At 37.5% G+C, this 19,380-nt stretch overlaps 1 protein-coding gene across 8 annotated transcripts in view; it reads right to left on the bottom strand.

Annotated features, from left to right (window-relative positions):
* KCNIP4 (potassium voltage-gated channel interacting protein 4) overlaps positions 1-19,380 on the bottom strand; it is a gene marked incomplete at both ends in the record, with an annotated part of 414,628 nt that overhangs the window by 88,028 nt on the left and 307,220 nt on the right. For 2 of the 8 annotated variants that reach the window (XM_080344079.1, XM_080344083.1), the window contains one exon: positions 7,134-7,245. The exons of the other annotated variants lie outside the window; for them this stretch is intronic. In XM_080344079.1, the coding sequence (XP_080200205.1) occupies positions 7,134-7,245 (112 nt within the window). Of the gene's footprint in view, positions 1-7,133; positions 7,246-19,380 lie in introns of those variants that run through there. 8 annotated transcript variants of the gene reach the window in all.

Here is a 19,380-nt window from a genome sequence, read left to right as displayed (position 1 = left end):
GTCTGCATGGAATCAGATACATAAATCCCTAAAAAAGTCACTGAATGTCTCCCATGTCTCATTATTATCTGAAAGGTCAAAGAATTCTGGTCAAAACTGCATCAAATATGGAACAAAAAATTAGGAAGTCAAGAGACCAAAGATGATTACATTATTTCTACTCAGTGCACTACTATGGATTTTTTTTTTTCATTCACTCATTCTATCATTGTGCATATTTAATCTTGTTCTGTAATGTCACTTTAGGCAATGATTATTTGTATCTTTGCAAATATCAAATTTTAACAGCAAAACCTTCTAGATTCTCAGCCCTAAAGTACATTAATGATTAGGCAATGCTTTTCTCTCCTCACCTATACTCAGCTGATCAAATGTAGTTATTTTTCAGAAGTGTATTTTGTCATACTGAATCTTCATCATCTTAAAATAAATTATTTTATGTGGAGCTACATTTTAAAAGCAGCTTGAGCCTGAAGCTGTGGCAGAGTGCAGAGGAAAAGTGCCTAAACAGGGCATCCTATAAGAAGCTCCTGTTATCCATGCTCTGGGATTCACACTCATTAGATGCAGACTTTATTACAAATATCAAATATACATTACCTACTTATTTTGGGTATTTGTCTCTATATTCTGTGAGCAATCATCTCCTTCCCTTTCAAAAGATATGTAATTTTGGCCAGCAATGGTTGTTATGATTGAATACTGACTGTTTTCTGTGCGATCTTTCCTTCATCTTCTGATTTCTTTTGTTCATAAAGAATACCTTTATTTTAGTATTCTGTAGTAGTCAGATGCAGAGTTGGTCATAGCTCGTACACATGGTACCTCCTCATAAAACCTAGTACTCTGTTTTTCTTCTCTGAGGGCTGATTCAAATATATTTTATTCCAGTTGCTTCTCAAATATGTTCTTACTCAATGCAGGTATTAATAACGTACTTGAACAATGACAGTAAAATGGTCCTGAGAAAGGGCCATCTGATCTAATAAGGAGATGAGACGAAAGTGGTTAAAAACCCAGATAGCTTTGGATTAATGATCTACTTAAGATGGATACTCAGTATCTACTGAAGAAACTTCCAAGTGATGCTCAAAAGTAAATATAACTTTGCAAAATGAATACAAGGAGAAGCTGCCCTACCTGCTTGCAAATAGTCAATCCCTCAGGCTAAATGACTGGCACTAAGAACATTTTCTAAAAAAAAAAAAAAAAGACTAGGAAAATAGAAGTCCAAGCAGGTGATGCAATGATTGAGGGGAAGAGTTCTCACAGAGCAATGTGGCCAAAGGAACCCTCCCCAAATTATCATGCAAATTCACCATGTGACCCTGAGACAGAGGGTAAAGTTTTAGTGCAAGTGGGCAAGTGCATAATAAAAAGTAATATTTTATCTAAGCAGTCCAAAAAATTCATAATGCCTGATCCTTCTGTGAACTCTCATGGGAAGAGACAGCACAGACGTATTCATTACAGAGGTCTTCCTGGTTTCTACCAGTATTTTAAAATCTCTTAAATATTAACTCTCCACCTTTCACACAGCCAGTACCTAAACTTTGAATTCAGACTGGCAAAATCTAAAATGGTCTATTCCCCAGTGATTCAGGTGATCTGGATGTTAAGATACACTGGAGAAGTCAATTGGAAGCAATTGATGAGAAGATCTCCATAAAACAACAAGGCCTTCCTTAAACTCTTAAGTAAATTATCCCACTCAATTCCTAGTTTGGTAAAAGCAAGTGTTTAGCCTGATGCAAGATTTTGCTGATTCTGACATGAAAGTATGATTTTTGCTCTTCTTTATCAAGCACATTACCCTTGTTTGTCATTTCTGTATCTTATCATATGGCCCAGGTAGGAAAGCCACTAAAGTAAAAGCAAAACAAAACAAAATTTTCAGTTTCAGCATACCTATTTTAAGATTATACTTGTAGTACATAAGAAGGTTAGTCAAGATGATGCATCCCAAAATCGTGCTCCCAAGCCTGGAAGAGACTACTTTTACAGGGCAAGTGAAGAGTAAATAGAATATCGTCAACAACCCTGAGCTAGATGTAACAGATGGTTTCAAGTTTCAGCCTGTCTTGTACCCAACATAAACATGCAGAAACACACAAGTGCAAGACGACATGTCCTTCTAAGTGAGCATATTGAAATTTAGACCTCCATTTTTATATCAATTTGGATCAAGATTGGATTTAAAGCAGCACCTTAAAGCAGATTTGCATTTGGTCTGAAGTAATTACTCTCTCCTGTGAAATAAATAGATACTTCTATAGACTCATCTTCCTACAATGGCCTTGAATACAGGCTGTCAAGATGTAGAAAGAGGACTGGAGAAACACCTAAAGAAAAAAGGTAATCCAATTTGTTCACCTCTGAGGGGAGGAATTATACTTCTGCAAAGGTGATGTTTGAACCTTAACACCTTTCATCTAGCCATATTCAGCAAGTAATCCAAGTGCACAGGTGCTAATATTTTTGATGCTGAAGGAATTGTTAGTTCTTATTTCTGGTGTGACAGATTCACTGATGATCACAAGAAACCTACCACTATTATGTACCTTGATGCCATGAATTGGCACGACAGCATCAGTATCCATGAATAAAATTTTTTGTGGCAGGTGATAGATACTTACTCAGAATAAAGTATTTACCTCACATTTCACCATGTGAAAACCAAACAGCTCACTGATAGCAGACCCTAATCAGGTGTTGCTGCTGAGAAAAGGCAAGGGGACATATACTGCTATGTGGTATATTCCTTGCCTTTCTGTTTATTACGGAGTTATGCTACATGGCATCCCATTTGGCTGAGAGAGGTGATACAGGAGAGGGAGCACCACAGGAGGTATTGTTGCACCACAGGAGGGTCTGTTGGAAGCCAGAATTATAGCACAGCTACAACTGTGTGGATGGGACATTCAAATTAGGGTAATTCTTCTCAGCCACATGTACACAAGGAGAATATTCTCCTGCTTTTGGGGGTTATTTTTCTTAGAAAAATATGAAGCAACAGAATTTCTCAGCAATGTCTTTCCCCATATCATTAATTTTCTAAGAGTGACAATCATACTACACTCTAGACTATTTTAAACCTTACTGGTTTTGCTAAGCTGTAAGGGTAACTAACAACATGTTAACACAGATGGTTGCAGACAGACCTAACCTTATCCCCTCTGTACTTTTAAGTGTAGGAAGTATAAAAGAGGCCACATTTTAGCATGTTACTGTGACAGAACAGATTGAACAAATGTACTAACATGACTTCTGGACTGAAAGCATCTTCTGTCCATCCAGATTAGATAAGAAAGATAAAAAAAAAAAAGGTCCTTCTGTACCTGCACAGAACAGAAATATCCTAAGACTGAAAACTACCTCTATTTAAAGAAAATACTCACCTTCCCCAGTTTCCAAATTCTAGCCAAAGCAACAAATGATTCTCAAAGCTGATTTTGCAGCCAAGTATGTTTATTGATAATTGTGAACTGCTCTTTGTCTTGCATCACACCAAAAGAAACTAAGGATCAAATTCCTACCTAATCTGGATAGCTTATGAAGCTGGAAGATATGTAAAGACCAGTGAGTCCTACTAGCAAAAACGTTTTGAATTTGTGGGACATTCATACATCAGACATGAATTTTTTATCTGCATAAGTGCTTGAAAGATAACAACAGGCTCCAGAAACTGTTAGAGATTAGATTGGATTGCAACATTGGTTTATTATATTCACAAGGAAAAGAAAAACATTTCTGTATGAGATGTTACTCTTCAAAATATAACCAATGCATGATGGAGGAAGAGGCACAAAGTTTGTCCTTCCAAAGACTTTGATTTATGCGTTGTCCTGATATTTATAAATTTGCTAACAAATATTTACATAATCTCTCCATATAGCTACCACTTGACAAATATTCTGGACACATGAATGCAAAATGAATCCTTCATTTTGCCATCTCTCCCCTCCAAGTTTCTGGTGGACGAATGCCCTCTAAGCCTGTTCCTGGTACTTTACTGCTTCAGTTCTGATTGCCCTCCTCTCCTCCCTTTCCAGCTAAGTAACAAAACAACAGCTTTGGAAGGAAGCTGTCCAGCAGCAAAAGTTGCAGACAAGGAAGCTGAAGGCAAGATATTGATCGGTGTCAAACCACTTTCAAAGTAATGGAAGAAAAAGAAAACGAGAGTTTCACTCCTTACTAGTAAAAGTGGTATTGATTTAGTCCTGCCTTTATAACTGAAATAGCCCACTGGCTCCAGTGAAGCGAGCTTTCTCCTCATTCTGGTCTCTCTTTCCTGCTTATTGGAATGTGGAGAATGGACGAAGCTGAATAATAGTCCCTAGCCTGGGACACAGGATCAAATCAAGTTCCCTATCCTGCAAAATGTTGAACACTGTAATAAAACTAAGCAGATTGCCTGGATTCTCCTCCTTGTCATGGAGGAGTGAGGGGGAGTCAAGCTCTTCTTCACCATAATTTGTTGGCTATGTAAAGGAGGGACCAACAATTTTGCTTGCTCTATTGAAAGTCCATTTTTTCAGGAGAGATGCCTGTATGGAGAAGCAGCTGTATTGGGTAGAACACTTCCAGTCTCTGTATTAAAGAAGAAATTTTTGTGCAAGTATAGTATCATTTTAACTCTTTTTAAAGATAATACTGAGTGCCTGCAATGGAGGGTGCCATGACATAGCGTATTTTATATGCCATTATAAATGACTATAAAAATAAACAAGCTGTTGCAGTTTCACAGTACAAACAGATGAAGGAGTAGTGGAGCTGAAGCTTCCTCTACACTTCTGTGGACAGAGAGGAAAAGTGAACTAGAAGGATGGAAACACTCTGATTACTCAGTCGATGGTGATTTTGTAGATCACTTTAGTTCTGCTCCCATTTCTGCTCCGATTCTTGGTTTGGGCTTAGACAAGTTACTCTTCTGGGAGAAACTGCCACGGTGCATCATCACGACCTCACTAAAATCACTGGAGTTGTGACAAGTTTGCGACTAAGGACTTATAATTTAGCTGTCTTCTCTGTCCTTTATCAGCAAACATCCAGACAAGCATGCTGCTCTACCTTTCAGTGATCTTTTCAAAATAAATCAGTATAGTGGGAATACTAAGGCAAGGATGTTAAGACATCAGAAAGCCTAACTATGGAAACAGATTTGTTTCAGCATATGGCTCATTCTCTGACACCATAGGGTAGATGGTGAGGGCTCATTGCTTATTTTGGTTTCAAAATCAGTACTGGCCATTCAAACGTGGATCTCCTGATATATCAACAGGAAACCTGTCCTTGCATTCAGCAGTAGAACAACAAACCATTAGTTCTAAACACACTATGAAATATTCCTTAACCATTTGGGGCAGAATTCTTGTTTAATGGTGATGACGGTGCCCAAACATGGAAGAGTTAAATAGCACAGATCAGCCTTAGGGAAATGGAAATCCCCAGAGTCACCGGAGCTGTTTACAGTGTGGATGTTATAAATATATCCACTGTACTTGATAATGTTTAATCTTCTTACTCTTAGAGATCAATTTTTGTTGTTAGGTATGTTTGAGTGAAATTGTTTTATTATCACATGAGGAAATGCCATGGCACAAATGGGTGCATTAAAACAAAAAGTTATACTTCAATTTAAGTATTATCTTGAACATATTATTTATCTCAAAATCAGTACAATTCCTTCCAGGGGGATATTTTTCAGTGATTTAATACAGTTTTAATTTTCCCACAGACTTAATGGCAATATCATTCTGCGAGAAATCAAGAAAGGGATGTAACTGTACATCTGCTAGAAAAAACAATATTGCAGTTTAATCTTTTTTCCTGTTACCATGTGTTATAAACTTGAAGCTAACGCATATCTAGTAAGAGGATTTTTTAGATATTTAAAATGCTACACATCCAGAGTATAAAAAAAACCAAACAAACAAATTACCACTGTTATGAGAGAAATCACTCATTTGTTTAGAATTCAGAAAGTAATGTTACAGTTCCATAGCCAATGCATTGTATAGTAACACAGCAAATATTATACATTCTCACCAGATACAGTTTTGAGGATGATTTATTTCAATAGTTCAGTAACTATAAAAGTGCCATGTTCGAGATTTCACATTTTATCAGCATACTGAACAATTTTATGAGGTGATAATGTGAATCTACATTCATCAAGGATCCTATTCCATGATGAAAAGTTAATGTTTCAGAAAACTGGAGTGCTCTCCTTGGCTGTGTGATTTCAACAGAAAGCAGTTACACAGCAAAAAGGATTGGTTTGGGTTCACGTGTACAAACACACTGACAAAAGTAAGTATTTTTGAGCAAGTGCTTCAGTGAGTGAATAGCTTTTGTTTACTACAGCAGACCACACAAGACATTTGTTAAAAATTGACAACAAAAGATCTCATTAATAACTAAACTGAAATAGCCCATTTCTATAGAATGTGAAAAAACCCTTGCTTTATAAAGAAATAAAAATAATATTAAATTAATGTGAAGCTTTTCTTTGAGAGTAGATGAAATGATATGACCCATAGAGAGCAGACAGGAATCTGAGCAGATGAACAGGAATTTTAAAACACATATTCATTATATATATTTAAAATGCCCACATTTAATGTTGGCATCTATGCCTTTTTCTGAAGGGTATCGAGCAGACTTGATCCTACAGCTTATTCTGTAGTAAGTGTTCGCATTTATCTGTGAAATGGATTTTTAAAACAAAGATACTGAAACAGAACAAAGCTCTAATTGCATCATAAATTAGAAGAGCAAAGCATGTTATAAATGTGAACTGCACTGAGATCCACTTAATCTATCAAGTTTTAGTAGCAGTGAACAGCTTGCAAAGGCAACTGACAGGTGTTATGTTCACTGTTTTCAGTCTTTCTAATAAACATCCAGACACATGGCAATTCATTGTAAAATACAAATCTTATGCTAGTGTATACTTCTGTTTTACAATAACAAAGTAAAACCAGCAGAAGCAAACCACTATTTTTAGTCTGTCATCTTCACTTTTCAAGCCTTTTCATTTCACAGCTTTTATACCCGATGCTTTCTAAGTGTATTTTAGCAGATCAGACACCACAGCTACAAACAGCACAAACTGCAAGTGAGCACTTTACCTTCTGAAAAATCAATCAGTCCAAGCAAATGAAGCAGCTTCAGAGATGCAAATATAATCACAACAATACCCACTGTTTGCAGTCCCTCCGACTCCCACTCGAGAGTCAACATTCTTCCAACAGGCAGATCATTCCAGTCGTCACACCGGTTCGCAATCAGAGGGAAACGAAAGGATTTTACCAAGAGTTTGCTTTGAAGTAAGTTGCAGTGGTATAAAGCAGCGCTGTCCTGAGCTGTGACAATTCACCAGCCACTCTAGCTGAGACAAAATATTAGCTAAAGCCCTGCATCTCATGCTTCTCTAAGCACTTGATTTCATCAGTAGCGAGTCCTCTTAGAAGCCTGAGGTGGACCAGGGACCCCTGGGTGTGACATTGTATGCGGTGAGCAGCGTTACTTCAGAGCTGCTGGAGGAACATCTGTGTCGGAGCTGGAGACTTGGCTGTGTCAGTGCCAAGAGAAACACTCCCTGGAAACTTGCACTCGGGAGCAGCTGCTCTCAGCACTCCACACTCCAGCGCTTCCAGCCCCAGGCTTTGCGATTCTCTGCCAGCTTCACAGCCCTTCCCCAGCTTCTCTTAGCACAATTTCTGTTAAGTTTGACAAATGACAGTTTGCTAAAGGCAGACATCTGTTTTCACGTGTGCTAAATGCTGCATGTCAGAAAACTACTGCCCTCTGCATTAGAAAGAATAATGTTCAGAGAAACATGGTCCCTTCCTCTTCTTAAGCATCACCAGAATCTAACTAGACTCTTCAGTGGAAATGAGAATGGAAATTAAAGAAATACACATCAGCACGATCAGTGCCTCCAGCTAGCAAAACATAGTGCTGTCAAGGAGACATGCACTGTCGAAAACCCCATTCTGTAACCAAGAAGAATGTATTGTTTGCTGACTGAGGGAAAAAAAAAGTGCTTTTCTGTCTAAGGATGTCCGCTTAGAGGTGCTGGACCCCAAACTCTGAAACATATGAATGGGATTAGGTATTTTCCACAGCTCCTGGGAAGATCTTGCCCAACCTGTGCAACTGGGAAGAAAGAGGCCTATGATCTCAGCTGATTTATTAGATAGTCTGTATAAAACCACTTGTCCTGTGTTTATTAATGTGATTACCAAGAGAACAGGCTCTGAAAATATTTATGCAGCATATACATAAATATTATAAGGTTAAGCCTAAACAGTTATTCTTGAGTCCATCCTAACTAAATCCTGTCCACTGGTGTACAAGGCACTAGTACAAAATGAAGTCAAGTCTCAGAAAAAATAATTTTAGACACCCTTATTACTAAAGAAACACATAAGACCTGACACTAGAAATAATCTCATAGTATGAGTAGTTGATATCTAACATCATTTAGGTTACTTAACTCTTTCATTAGAAGCAATCTTTACTAACTTTTGAGAAGCTCAGAAACTTTTGTTCAGAAAACTATTATAATTTATAATCAGCATAATAGCAAATTGTAACATTAACAATCTATTGTTTATGGACTACTAAGTGGAGAAAGAAAAATGTAGCCTCTAACTTACTGCAAGCTTTTTTTTGTTTTTTCTTCGAAGGCTGTCTGAATTGAACTACAATAAGTAAACAGTCACTGATTTTTCCAGACTCTAGAATCTGCATAGTTTACTTTGTTTGAAAAATCACGTATGTATTTAAGTTAATTTTAGGTTATATCTAGGCAACTCATAAGCAACAATATTATTTGATTTTGCTCTTCTGGGTATTTAATACTAGAATGTCATGAGTTTTGTAGTATTCAGATGTGCTCTCAACCTGAATGTTAGTTCCTTGTCATAACCACCTCCAGAGCTAAAGTGGTGTCTAAAAGGAAAGCACATAAACTCAAATAAAACCAAATACCACATTTACACCTTCCAAATGCATCATTACCTTTGTCTCACATAGTAAAATAATTATTCAATATATTTTCATGTTAAGTTCTATTCCTTTTAAAAGGAAAGGGACATTTTGTTTCCTCTTTTTCATTTCTACTTATTCCATACCATCTTTCTTCTTCTAAGGCTCTGACATATTCATCTAAACTCATTCTCATCTCTGGCTTCTATTTTCTCCTTGAGTTTATTTCTATTTATTTTTCTAATTTCTTATTTTTTTTTATTTTTCTCAAATGATGAAGCATCAACACACATTCACAATATTTCAAGGCTTAATGTGATTCCAGGATAGCAACTTCGACCAATATTGTTTTACAGGCATGACAGAAACAGTACAATCTTATTCTAGCAGTGAAAAAGGCCTTACGTATTGTCAATAAACAGTATCAGGGAAACTATTAAACTGGAAGAAGCTGTCAGTCTACAATCTCCTTCCATGCAATAGGTCCAGGCCACCTTGTGTTCTTGAGTTGTCCACTTCTGGGAGCCGAGCTCCTTCTACTCCACCACTGAATGTGTCAACCCACCTGCAGAAAGCCACCCAGCAAGAAAGTGATCCAGCCATAACCAGTGTTTTGTTTTCTGTTTTCACACAAGAAGAGAGACCTGAAGCCCCTCTGAAAAATGAAAGGGCCAGAGTTTATGAGTTGAATGAGTTTTAGGGGCCAATTCTACCTGCACAGAAGATGAGTTACAAATGAATTTTTAAATAAAAAATATTAACCCAAGGACATCCAGACAAATTCATGTGACTGATTACTGAATTCAAAGATTACATCCTTATAAAAAAACAAAAACAAAAACAGCAGACGTTTTCTGTTGTTTCTCATGTTATAATAGTTCTCTAAGTTAGGGGAACCACACACAGACTTTGTGAATCTCCACATCTCAGGTCTGAAAAGTAAAGGTAACTAAGGATAAGAAAGGATGTGGAAAGGAAAATGAAGTGATGTATGAAATGTTTCATTTAATACACCACACAACAGATTAAAACAACAGTGTCACTTGCAGAGATGAATTCTTCTGGAAGTGGTTCAATCAAAATAATTCTATGCCTCAAAGCATTTGAAAATTAAATCAATCTTGAACAAGGAGATGGTAAAATTCAGTTATATACAGGGTATCTCTTTGTATTTTGATCCCTTCCTAAATCTAGCCAAGCGTAATTTCTCTCTCTACTTTGTATTTTGTTCAATTATTTCAAAATAAATATTTCTGTGACATATCCTTATGGGGTCCCTGCATTGGCACTACAAGCAAATTTTAAAACCTCTTCTAAGAACAGGAATTTTTCATCAAAAAGAAAACACCATCCTTTCATGAAGCACTGAAACCAGGGGCTGACACCTTATAATATCCAAGCATTGCTCTGGCTTGCTGTGTTTCCCTAATTCCTGCTTTCATTTCTGACATTGAAATGCATTCTAGCAGTGATTTAGTAACATATTTAAGTTTGCAAAAACTTTCTTGTGATTCTTCAAGAGGTTGCACCGGGGAAAAAAGAAGTGCCATTGTTAAGAAGCTATCCCATTTTAGATGTGTTGCACTGTGTCTTCCACTGTTTGACAATTCCTTTTCACAAAGATCTGAAGCAGAACCTTTATTGTTCGGTGGAAACTCAGCTGCTATCATCCTGTGGGTTTACCGAACCATTAATTATGGAAAAGCATAACCATATTAGGAGCAAACTCCAATACAGAGCACTCCTGAATTAGCAATAAACATGCCCACCAAAATACAGTATTAGGCTGATCTGCTCCTCCACAAAGTAAGGGGAGTATATGCTGCAGCATAAGGCTATTGTGGTTGCAGATGCATGGCAAGGCCCAGGGTTCTTCAAAGGATGGAGTGAAGGAGCTCATGGCTGTGGACCTGCTCCGCTCCATTAGCTGTGCAAGCATAAAAAGAAGTACAAGTTTTTCTCTCCTTAGTAAACAGACAAGAGAAACCAGTGTTGAAGTGTTGTAGGAGATATACCTTATCTCTTGAAGCACAGATCCTAAATGAGTTCTGAACCGGAGAGTGTAGATCTGCTAAAATTAGCGCAGTCTGCAAGAACAGTCCCATTTTGAAGTCTTTACATTTTTCCACAAACAATTCCAAGTAACTCCTGGCTACTCCAGCCACTGTAAATGGATTTATGTATGGAATACAATTAATATTTAAAAGACACCTTAAATACGACAGTGTATTATGTACTAAGTAAATTTTAGATCTGATTGCTATATATTTGTAGAGTATCTCAAATCTTCCCCTTCTTCTTGGAAGAAGAAAAAATACTCAGAAATATTATTTATAAAGCCTAAATATGGGAATTTGAATTTTATTAATTTCAAAGTTGCCTAAAAAGCAGAGAAGATCTGCCATTTCAAAGAAAAAATATTCCAGCTAATTTAACACATCACAAAAAGTAGCAAATGCTTGAGAGTAACATGTAGGATGCTATGAACTGAACAATTAAGGAATAAACCATTTTGAAATCCCCAAAACAGCTAAATAATAATTCTGTGATTAGGCCATTAGAGTATAAAATTTCCCTATAATTTTACACAATTACATAATTCTTTCAAAATTATCTGGTATTGTCATACTTCTTTTATACACATTGGTAAACTAGTTTAATTCCAGCAAACTCTCAGTTTAAGTATAACCTGTCACTGTAATTAGCACAGTAAAATGAAATGTATGGTTTTTCTCAATTGCTTTATTTTTCATGAAAAAAAAAATTACTCTATTTTACAGAACTCAGCTGTACTTTAAACACTCTCCCTCTTTTCAATTTCTTCAGACATTCATACATTAGAGAAATCTGAATGCCTACCTGATCCCAAATACATTGAAGTGTTTTATATCTTTCCACTATATTTTAACATCTGTTTGTAAACAGTATCAGTCTTCTCAGGATTTCTGAAAGAAATCTTTTAACACTTAAAATTATTTTTATTCTCTACTGTGCAGACACTATGAATTTGCTGTTGTCTAGTGTAGAATGGGGCTAATAAAAACTGAACCATTTTCAAGGAGAAGATGTATTATTATTATTTGTTAATTGACTTGAATTATACTGCTTTCCTGAGTGATGAAATCTGCCCAGTGTTGTAACTAGTTTACAGGAGGGGAAAAAAAAGTCTTAATTGGCTGACAGTAATAGTTCATTAGACTCTATTTAATATTTTCCCCCAAAGTAGATGAAAAGGGAAACTGCTGATGAGTTAGAAACAAAATTTGGAAGTATTAATTAGCTGCCCTTCTTTCTATACTCTCTTTCTCCAGAGGGAAACGTCACTCAGCAAGAAGAGAAAGAAATTGTCAAATAAACACAGAAAGGGCACCTACATACAAGTCAGATGAACTGCTAATCTTCAGCTTTTTGTTCATGCCAGATCTGAGCTCATTAGGAAAATTATCTGTTAGATAATGAACTTAATCCTCCTACTAGTTAGCCAGTAAGAAATCTGTTCACAGACAATAAGCTACATATTTTTTACACAGAAAACTTTCTATCTTAGATGTGCAGAAGAAAACTATGTCCACTAGAAAGCATTTTGAGAAACAAGGAGAAGCAATTATTTATGCATATCCTTTCAAGAATTATTCTCAGGGAAAAGAATTCATATTTTTTAAATGCCACATGTCCTGCGTAGGCTGCTACAGCTAACCACAGAACATACTATAATTTTCATAAAATGCTCAGAAAAATGCACCTAATATATGGAATCACTTCGTTTGTCCCATCAGTGCTGCAGCTACTGAAGAGCACAATACTGCACTAGCAGATTACTTATCCAACAAGAAAACTCCCACTAGTTAGAAAAGTTAGGTGAAGTGTAATTACCAAGGCTTCATACATAATCTTTAACATTTACACTAAGCGACCTAGATCTTTAATGACTGTAAGTGAATATAGGCTGAGAAAAAAATTCAACAAATGTATAGGCAAGATAAGATTCACTGGTTTTCAAAACAAAGGAGAAAGTATGGTATCCAAGCTTTTAAAGGTTTGGGCTCAGAAATAAGTTACACTAAAATAATATCACAGCTATAGCCACATAAAGTTGATTTCCTCATTTTAGTAGTCGGGTTCCAGGCTATGTTATGCGATTTTATTACTTCTTTCACCTCGGCATTTTCAGCTTCTGACTCTCACTTGCTCCTAAGAAGCTTTTGTTCTTGCTTTTGATCTAAATCAAAGGACTTCTGCTATTACTGTTCTGAAAACAAGAGTTGAAAAGAATCCCATAAGACAACCGCTACCAGCTCTTCCCATGACATGAGAGCTACAGGTGGCTTCATTTTTCTGTAGAATTAATTGATAGAGCACGCTATACGATTATACTTAAAATAGCTAGTATGCAAGTGAATTGTAAATTAAATGGCATAGCCATGGGAGTAACAGTAGCATTTTTATTTATTAAGCTTCAGCAAAGCATTACACAGAGGCTCTCTCCAAAACAAGGTTAAATTCCATTTAGTAATAGTAAGTAATCAAATTCTGGTTTATTTTACTGCAAAGCCTGCTGGCTTGTTTGAAAAACAGAATTATCTTTAAATTATGTGACTGTTGTCAGCCTAGAGACCCATTTTTATATTAAATCATCCTCAATCATGCAGCAGCAGGAATTGCCACTTCTACCAAAAAGAGCAGCCTAATGAAACTACTAGGGGTCAGTCAACCCCAACTACTTTCTTAGCTATGATACAGCTGTGTTATCATAAAGCTTGGACTAGGTTAACCTAACCAGCAGAGAATCATCAGTAAAAGCTGGGCCTGTTCATCTTGGAGAAGAGAAGGCTGAGAGGGGATCTCATAAATGTTTACAAATACCTGAAGCGTGGGTGTCAAGAGGATGAGACCTGACTCCTTTCAGTGGTGTCCAATAATAGGATGAGGGGCAACAGGCACCGATTGAAGGTTACATCTCAATATGAGAAAAAACTTCTTTACTTTGAGGGTGCCAGAGCACTGGAACAGGCTTCCCAGAGAGGCTGTGAAATCTCCTTCTCTGGAGACTTTCAAAACCTGCCTGGACACATTCCTGTGTGATCTGCTCTAGGTGAACCTGCTTTAGCAGGTGAGTTGGACTAGATGATCTTCAGAGGCCCTTCCAACCCCAACCATTCTGTGATTCTGTGGAAAGTAAACTTGCCCCCAAAATGTTTGTTGTAGATTAGCTTTAAAATGAAATGATTGTTTCTGTGGACATTGTACAACTTGAAGGCATGCTTTTTCTGTTTATAAGAAAACAAAATTTTTTGCCTGCACAACCTTCCTTTTCTTCAGTCTGTTCATATTTGGAAAGAACACAGTAAGAGTAGTTTTTGACCTGATGATTTTCTTCTTTTGCTACTATTTTTGTGATTATACATTGAAACAAGAGGACACCATTATCAACCATTTTATTTATGCAAAGAAGGAACTACTAGAGGCCTACAGATCGAGCTGGTAGAAATTATGAGACAGAGTAGCAGAACCAACAGCTCCATATTCAATAATTTTCTGTTAGCGAAGTCATGAATATATCCGTTTACACTTGCCCATACATCTAGGAAGCTATGTTTTTATGGACTATGCAATGAGATGACCTCAGGTGAGTACATAAAGATAAGGACAGGTGTTTTCTGCTGTGGTGATTGACACATCAAACAAAGAAACCATGTCTGCTAGATAAAAAAGCTAACATTTAGTAACCAACAGAAATATTCACCATAGCAACCTCCAAACCAACACCTATCAATTCAAAATCCTCAACCTATCCTGTCCTACATCTCTGCTTCAAAACTTGTGTGTCTGGCTTCCTATAGTTCAATGAATGATTAGCAACTAAGCTAAAGAAAAAAAGCCAAACATATTATTAAACATGATCATAGGAACATTGCTACTTTGCAGCTCTTCTCTTATGATGCACCAGTCTTCTCTGATACAAAATAACCCATGTACAATAATTGTTCTATTTCTCTCCCTGGCTTTTAGAAAGGTGAAGCACTGTATTTTTCCATAGCAACAGGAAGTATTACAAATGAACTCTGAAGGGGCTGACATATTTGATGTACTTGTTAAAAGATGAGTGTATCTGTAGTATAAAGATGAGCTACAATAAATTAATCTATATTACAGGGCTGCAGCACATTCAAGAAGCATTACTAAAAACCCCTCTAATGACAATCTTGTCTTAGGTGTATGTAACAAGACATGAACTCTAATAAATGCACAGACTGGACTACAGATCTGCAACATGTAGTTACCATTCAGAAATATGTCATATTCAGAATCAGTCCATAAAATTTCCTTATATATTATTGTTTGATTTATTTACAGATTCTGAAGCATGTCATTGTTTATTTTTTTATCACTGACAAAAAAAATACACCTCATCAGACGAGGCCACAGCTGGATTACTGTAGCAAGTTCACAATAAAAGGGAGACATGGATGCACTGGAATGAGTCCAGTAAAAGGCTACAAAGATGTCTAAGGGACTGGAGCATCTCTCCTGTGAGGAAAGGTTGAGATAGTTGGGACTGTTCAGCTTAAAGAAGAGAAGGCTCATGGGGACCTCATAAATGTATATCAGTACTTGAAGGGAGAAGACAGAGAAGACAGAGCCAGGCTCTTTTCAGTGGTGCCCAGCAACAACAAGACCAGAGGCAACAGGAACAAACTGAAACACAGGAGGTTGTCTCTGAACATAAGGAAACTCTTTTTTTTTTTTTTTTTTTTTTTTTTTTACCATGGAGTGACTAAACAGTAGCACAGGTTGCCCAGACAGGTTGTGTAGCGGAATCCTTGGAGATACTCAAAAGCCGTCTGGACATGGTGCTAGGCAACTGCTTCTAGGTGTCCCTCCTTGAGTAGGGGGGTATGGGACCAGATGACCTCCAGAGGTCCCTCCCCCCTCAACCATTTACATCCCTTCAAATAATATTTTAGAACTTACTTTCCTGAGCAAAACCTTTTTCAGGTGATCTAGTCTTTAATATTATAAAATTTGATTAATTTTTATGGGCAATAATTTCAGGGTTAAATCTAATCACAGAATCACAGAATGTTAGGGGTTGGAAGGGACCTCAAAAGATCATCTAGTCCAATCCCCCTGTCAGAGCAGGAACACTTAGATGAGGCTACACAGGAATGTGTCCAGGCGGGTTTTAAATGTCTCCAGAGTAGGAGACTCCACAACCCTCCCTGGGCAGCCTGTTCCAGTGCTCTCTTACCCTTACTGAGAAGTTTCTTCTCAAATTATAGCGGAACCTCTTGTGTTCCATTTTGTACCCATTGCCCCTTGTCCTACCATTGGTTGCCACCAAGAAGAGCCTGGCTCCATCCTCGTGACACTCACCCTTTATATATCTGTAAACATTAATAAGGTTACCCCACAGTCTCCTCTTCTCCAAACTAAAGAGACCCGGCTCCCTCAGCCTTTCCTCATAAGAGACACGCTCCACTCCATCATCTCTGTGGCTCTGCGCTAGACTCTCTCCAGCAGTTCCCTGTCCTTCTTGAACTGAGGGGTCCAGAACTGGACACAATATTCCAGATGTGGTCTCACCAGGGCAGAGTAGAGGGGGAGGAGAACCTCTCTGGACCTACTAACCACCACCCTTCTAATACATCCCAGGATGCCATTGGCCTTCCTGGCCACAAGGGCACAGTGCTGGCTCATGGTCATCCTGCTGTCCACCAGGACCCCCAGGTCCCTTTTCCCTATGCTGCTCTCTAATAGGTCATTTCCCAACTTATACTGGAACCTGGGGTTTTACCTACCCAGGTGCAAGACTCTACGCTTTCCCTTGTTATATTTCATTAATTTTTCCCCACCCAACTGTCCATCCTGCCCAGGTCTTGCTGGATGGCAGCACAGCCTTCTGGCATGTCAGTCACTCCTCCTAGCTTGGTGTCATCAGCAAACATGCTGATAGTACACTCTATTCCCTCATCCAAATCACTGATGAATATATTGAATAATACTGGCCCCAGTACTGACCCCTGAGGCACTCCACTAGATACAGGCCTCCCACTAGACTCTGCTCCATTGACCACGACTCTATGTCTTCTTTCCTTCAGCCAGTTCACAGTCCACCTCACTACCCAATCATCCAGATCACACTCCCTCAGTTTAGCTGTAAGAATGCTGTGGGAGACTGTGTATTTTCAAGTACACTTGAAAATAAGCCTTTTAGGGCCAGATTTCTTCTTGATTCTGGACACTGATGACTTCCTTCCCCCAGTGTAGAGCCTGAAATTTGCAGGAGTAGCAACAAAAGAAAAGGAACAAAGATAAAGGGATATAAATGCATATAAACCCCACACTGAATCAGAGACCTTCTAATTCCCCCACCAAAAGTTTAAGTTAGGCAGAGTACTGATGGTTCAGGAAATCTAAAGGTCTTGTAATCTAGACTCCCATTCCTCCACAAAAGTGAGAAAGGAAAAAAAAAGTTACAGGGAAGGCGTTGGGAGAAATAGCATAGGCTCAGTTCCTAATAAAGTTTTTTTGTTGGCTTACAGTCGTATCCCAAGGTAGGAACATGCAGTGATATTTGAGGATCAATGTAACACAGTGAAAAATTTCCTTCTCTAGCAATTTTGCTGTTCTAACACTCTGGAAAGCAGCAGTAATATAAAACTGAACCCTGAAGGGAGCAAAGAACTTACAATGCCTTATCACTTAAGTAAGTAGAAGGAAGGTTACATGTTTTCTCTGAAGAAGCATTTTAATTTCCAACTTACTGCAGCATCATAAGATTATTGTAGATGCTGAAATAAGGGAAGCAACAAAATACAAAAGCACACTATCTTGAACCTTCAACAAAAGTTCAGACACAACTTTTGTTTGTGTCATGTTCCTACAGGGACCAAATCTTTTCCTCAGTAGCTTTGCAGGGTTTACCACAGCCTTGATACTATCTATGCTTATAGCTTAGAAAAGCAGATATTCCCTTATGCACAGTGGGTTTATGGGTCATGAGAAGTTGTTTTCACATACTTCTTGACATGTGTACATGGCCATACCCAAATGAGACACCTGCATGTCTTCCTCCTCTTAAACCAACATGATTTGGAGCTGCCTGGATTGTTAAACCATTTTAAAGACTTATTTTTTCTGCCATTAATACTTCAAGAATCATTTCCCCCAATAATCATCTGTGCACCAGGCTATGAATTTTAATTTCTCTAATCTTCTCAGAAGCAATTTCCCCAGCTTTCCAATCATGCTGCTCTTTTCTGAACTCACTTTAATTAGTCAAAACAGTTATATGGAAAAAAATTAGTTACTAGCTTTTAGGTAGAATACAATTAGTCATGAACAAGACTGTATGATGAGACAGCCAGCCATAGCTTTAGCACTTCATTAACATCCTTCTCTTACAAAAATAATATTAAATATTTAATAACATTTTGTCTTGTTTGTTACACAAAAACATATAAACTTCAGCACCTCTTTCCCCGCAACGTTAGGTGCCCATATTTTTCAGGAACTTGTATTTTAGCTGAGGTACCCCAGGAGTGTACCAAGACTTCAGCACATTCCCTCACTGCAACTGATGCTTGTTTTGGTAATGTTTATCTTAAAACATTCTCAGAGATGCTTTTTTTGCTAATAGTGACAGTAACAAATACCATCTTCCACTGAAGAAACTGTGTGGCTGCAATTTCCTGTGCCACCTCAATACCCAAGCAAGCCAGACATCTTGGGGAAAAAAACTGCTAATGTCAGGAGAGAAATTTTGGCCATAGGTATACCACCACATATTTTCAAATATCCATGGATTACTGTGTGTTTGTCTGTGTATTTTATAGATTTATATGTGTTTTTATCCATATATTTGTGTGCATGTCTATGTGTATGTAAGTATAGTGTGATCCTTACCATTTTTGAATCTGAACTGTTTTGATTTGAACAAACTCCACTGAATTGCTTTAAATCACTTCATTAATCACTTTTTGGATGTTATTAGAAATCATATATTAAACTTGTGATCTATCTCAATGAATCCTAAATAGCTGCTGAATTAAAACAGTATAAAATGCTATCTGTCACAGTGGTACACTGTAGAATAATCAGGTTGTTCCAAGGCTGCCTGAGCAGGTCTGACAGTTTGTTGCTCTGTCCCAGGTACATTGTCCCTTCTGCAATTACTTTGGAGCTCCTCTGATACCATACAAGTTTTCACAGATTATTACATTGAAAGTAATTTGACAAAAAGTGATTTGACAAACATCACCAAAAAAAAAAAAAAGGTGGAGCCTTTTTCCTCAAGATACTTTGCGGACAGTTCTCGTTTCACTTTTGAGTACTGATCTCATGGTTGTAGTCTAAGAGTAGCAATCCAGTGCAGACTCACAA

Source organism: Nesoenas mayeri, assembly GCF_963082525.1.
Source record: "Nesoenas mayeri genome assembly, chromosome: 4".
Taxonomy (NCBI): Eukaryota; Metazoa; Chordata; class Aves; order Columbiformes; family Columbidae; genus Nesoenas; species Nesoenas mayeri.
Note: the sequence above shows the minus strand (reverse complement) of the source record. Positions and strands in the feature narration are given on the sequence as shown.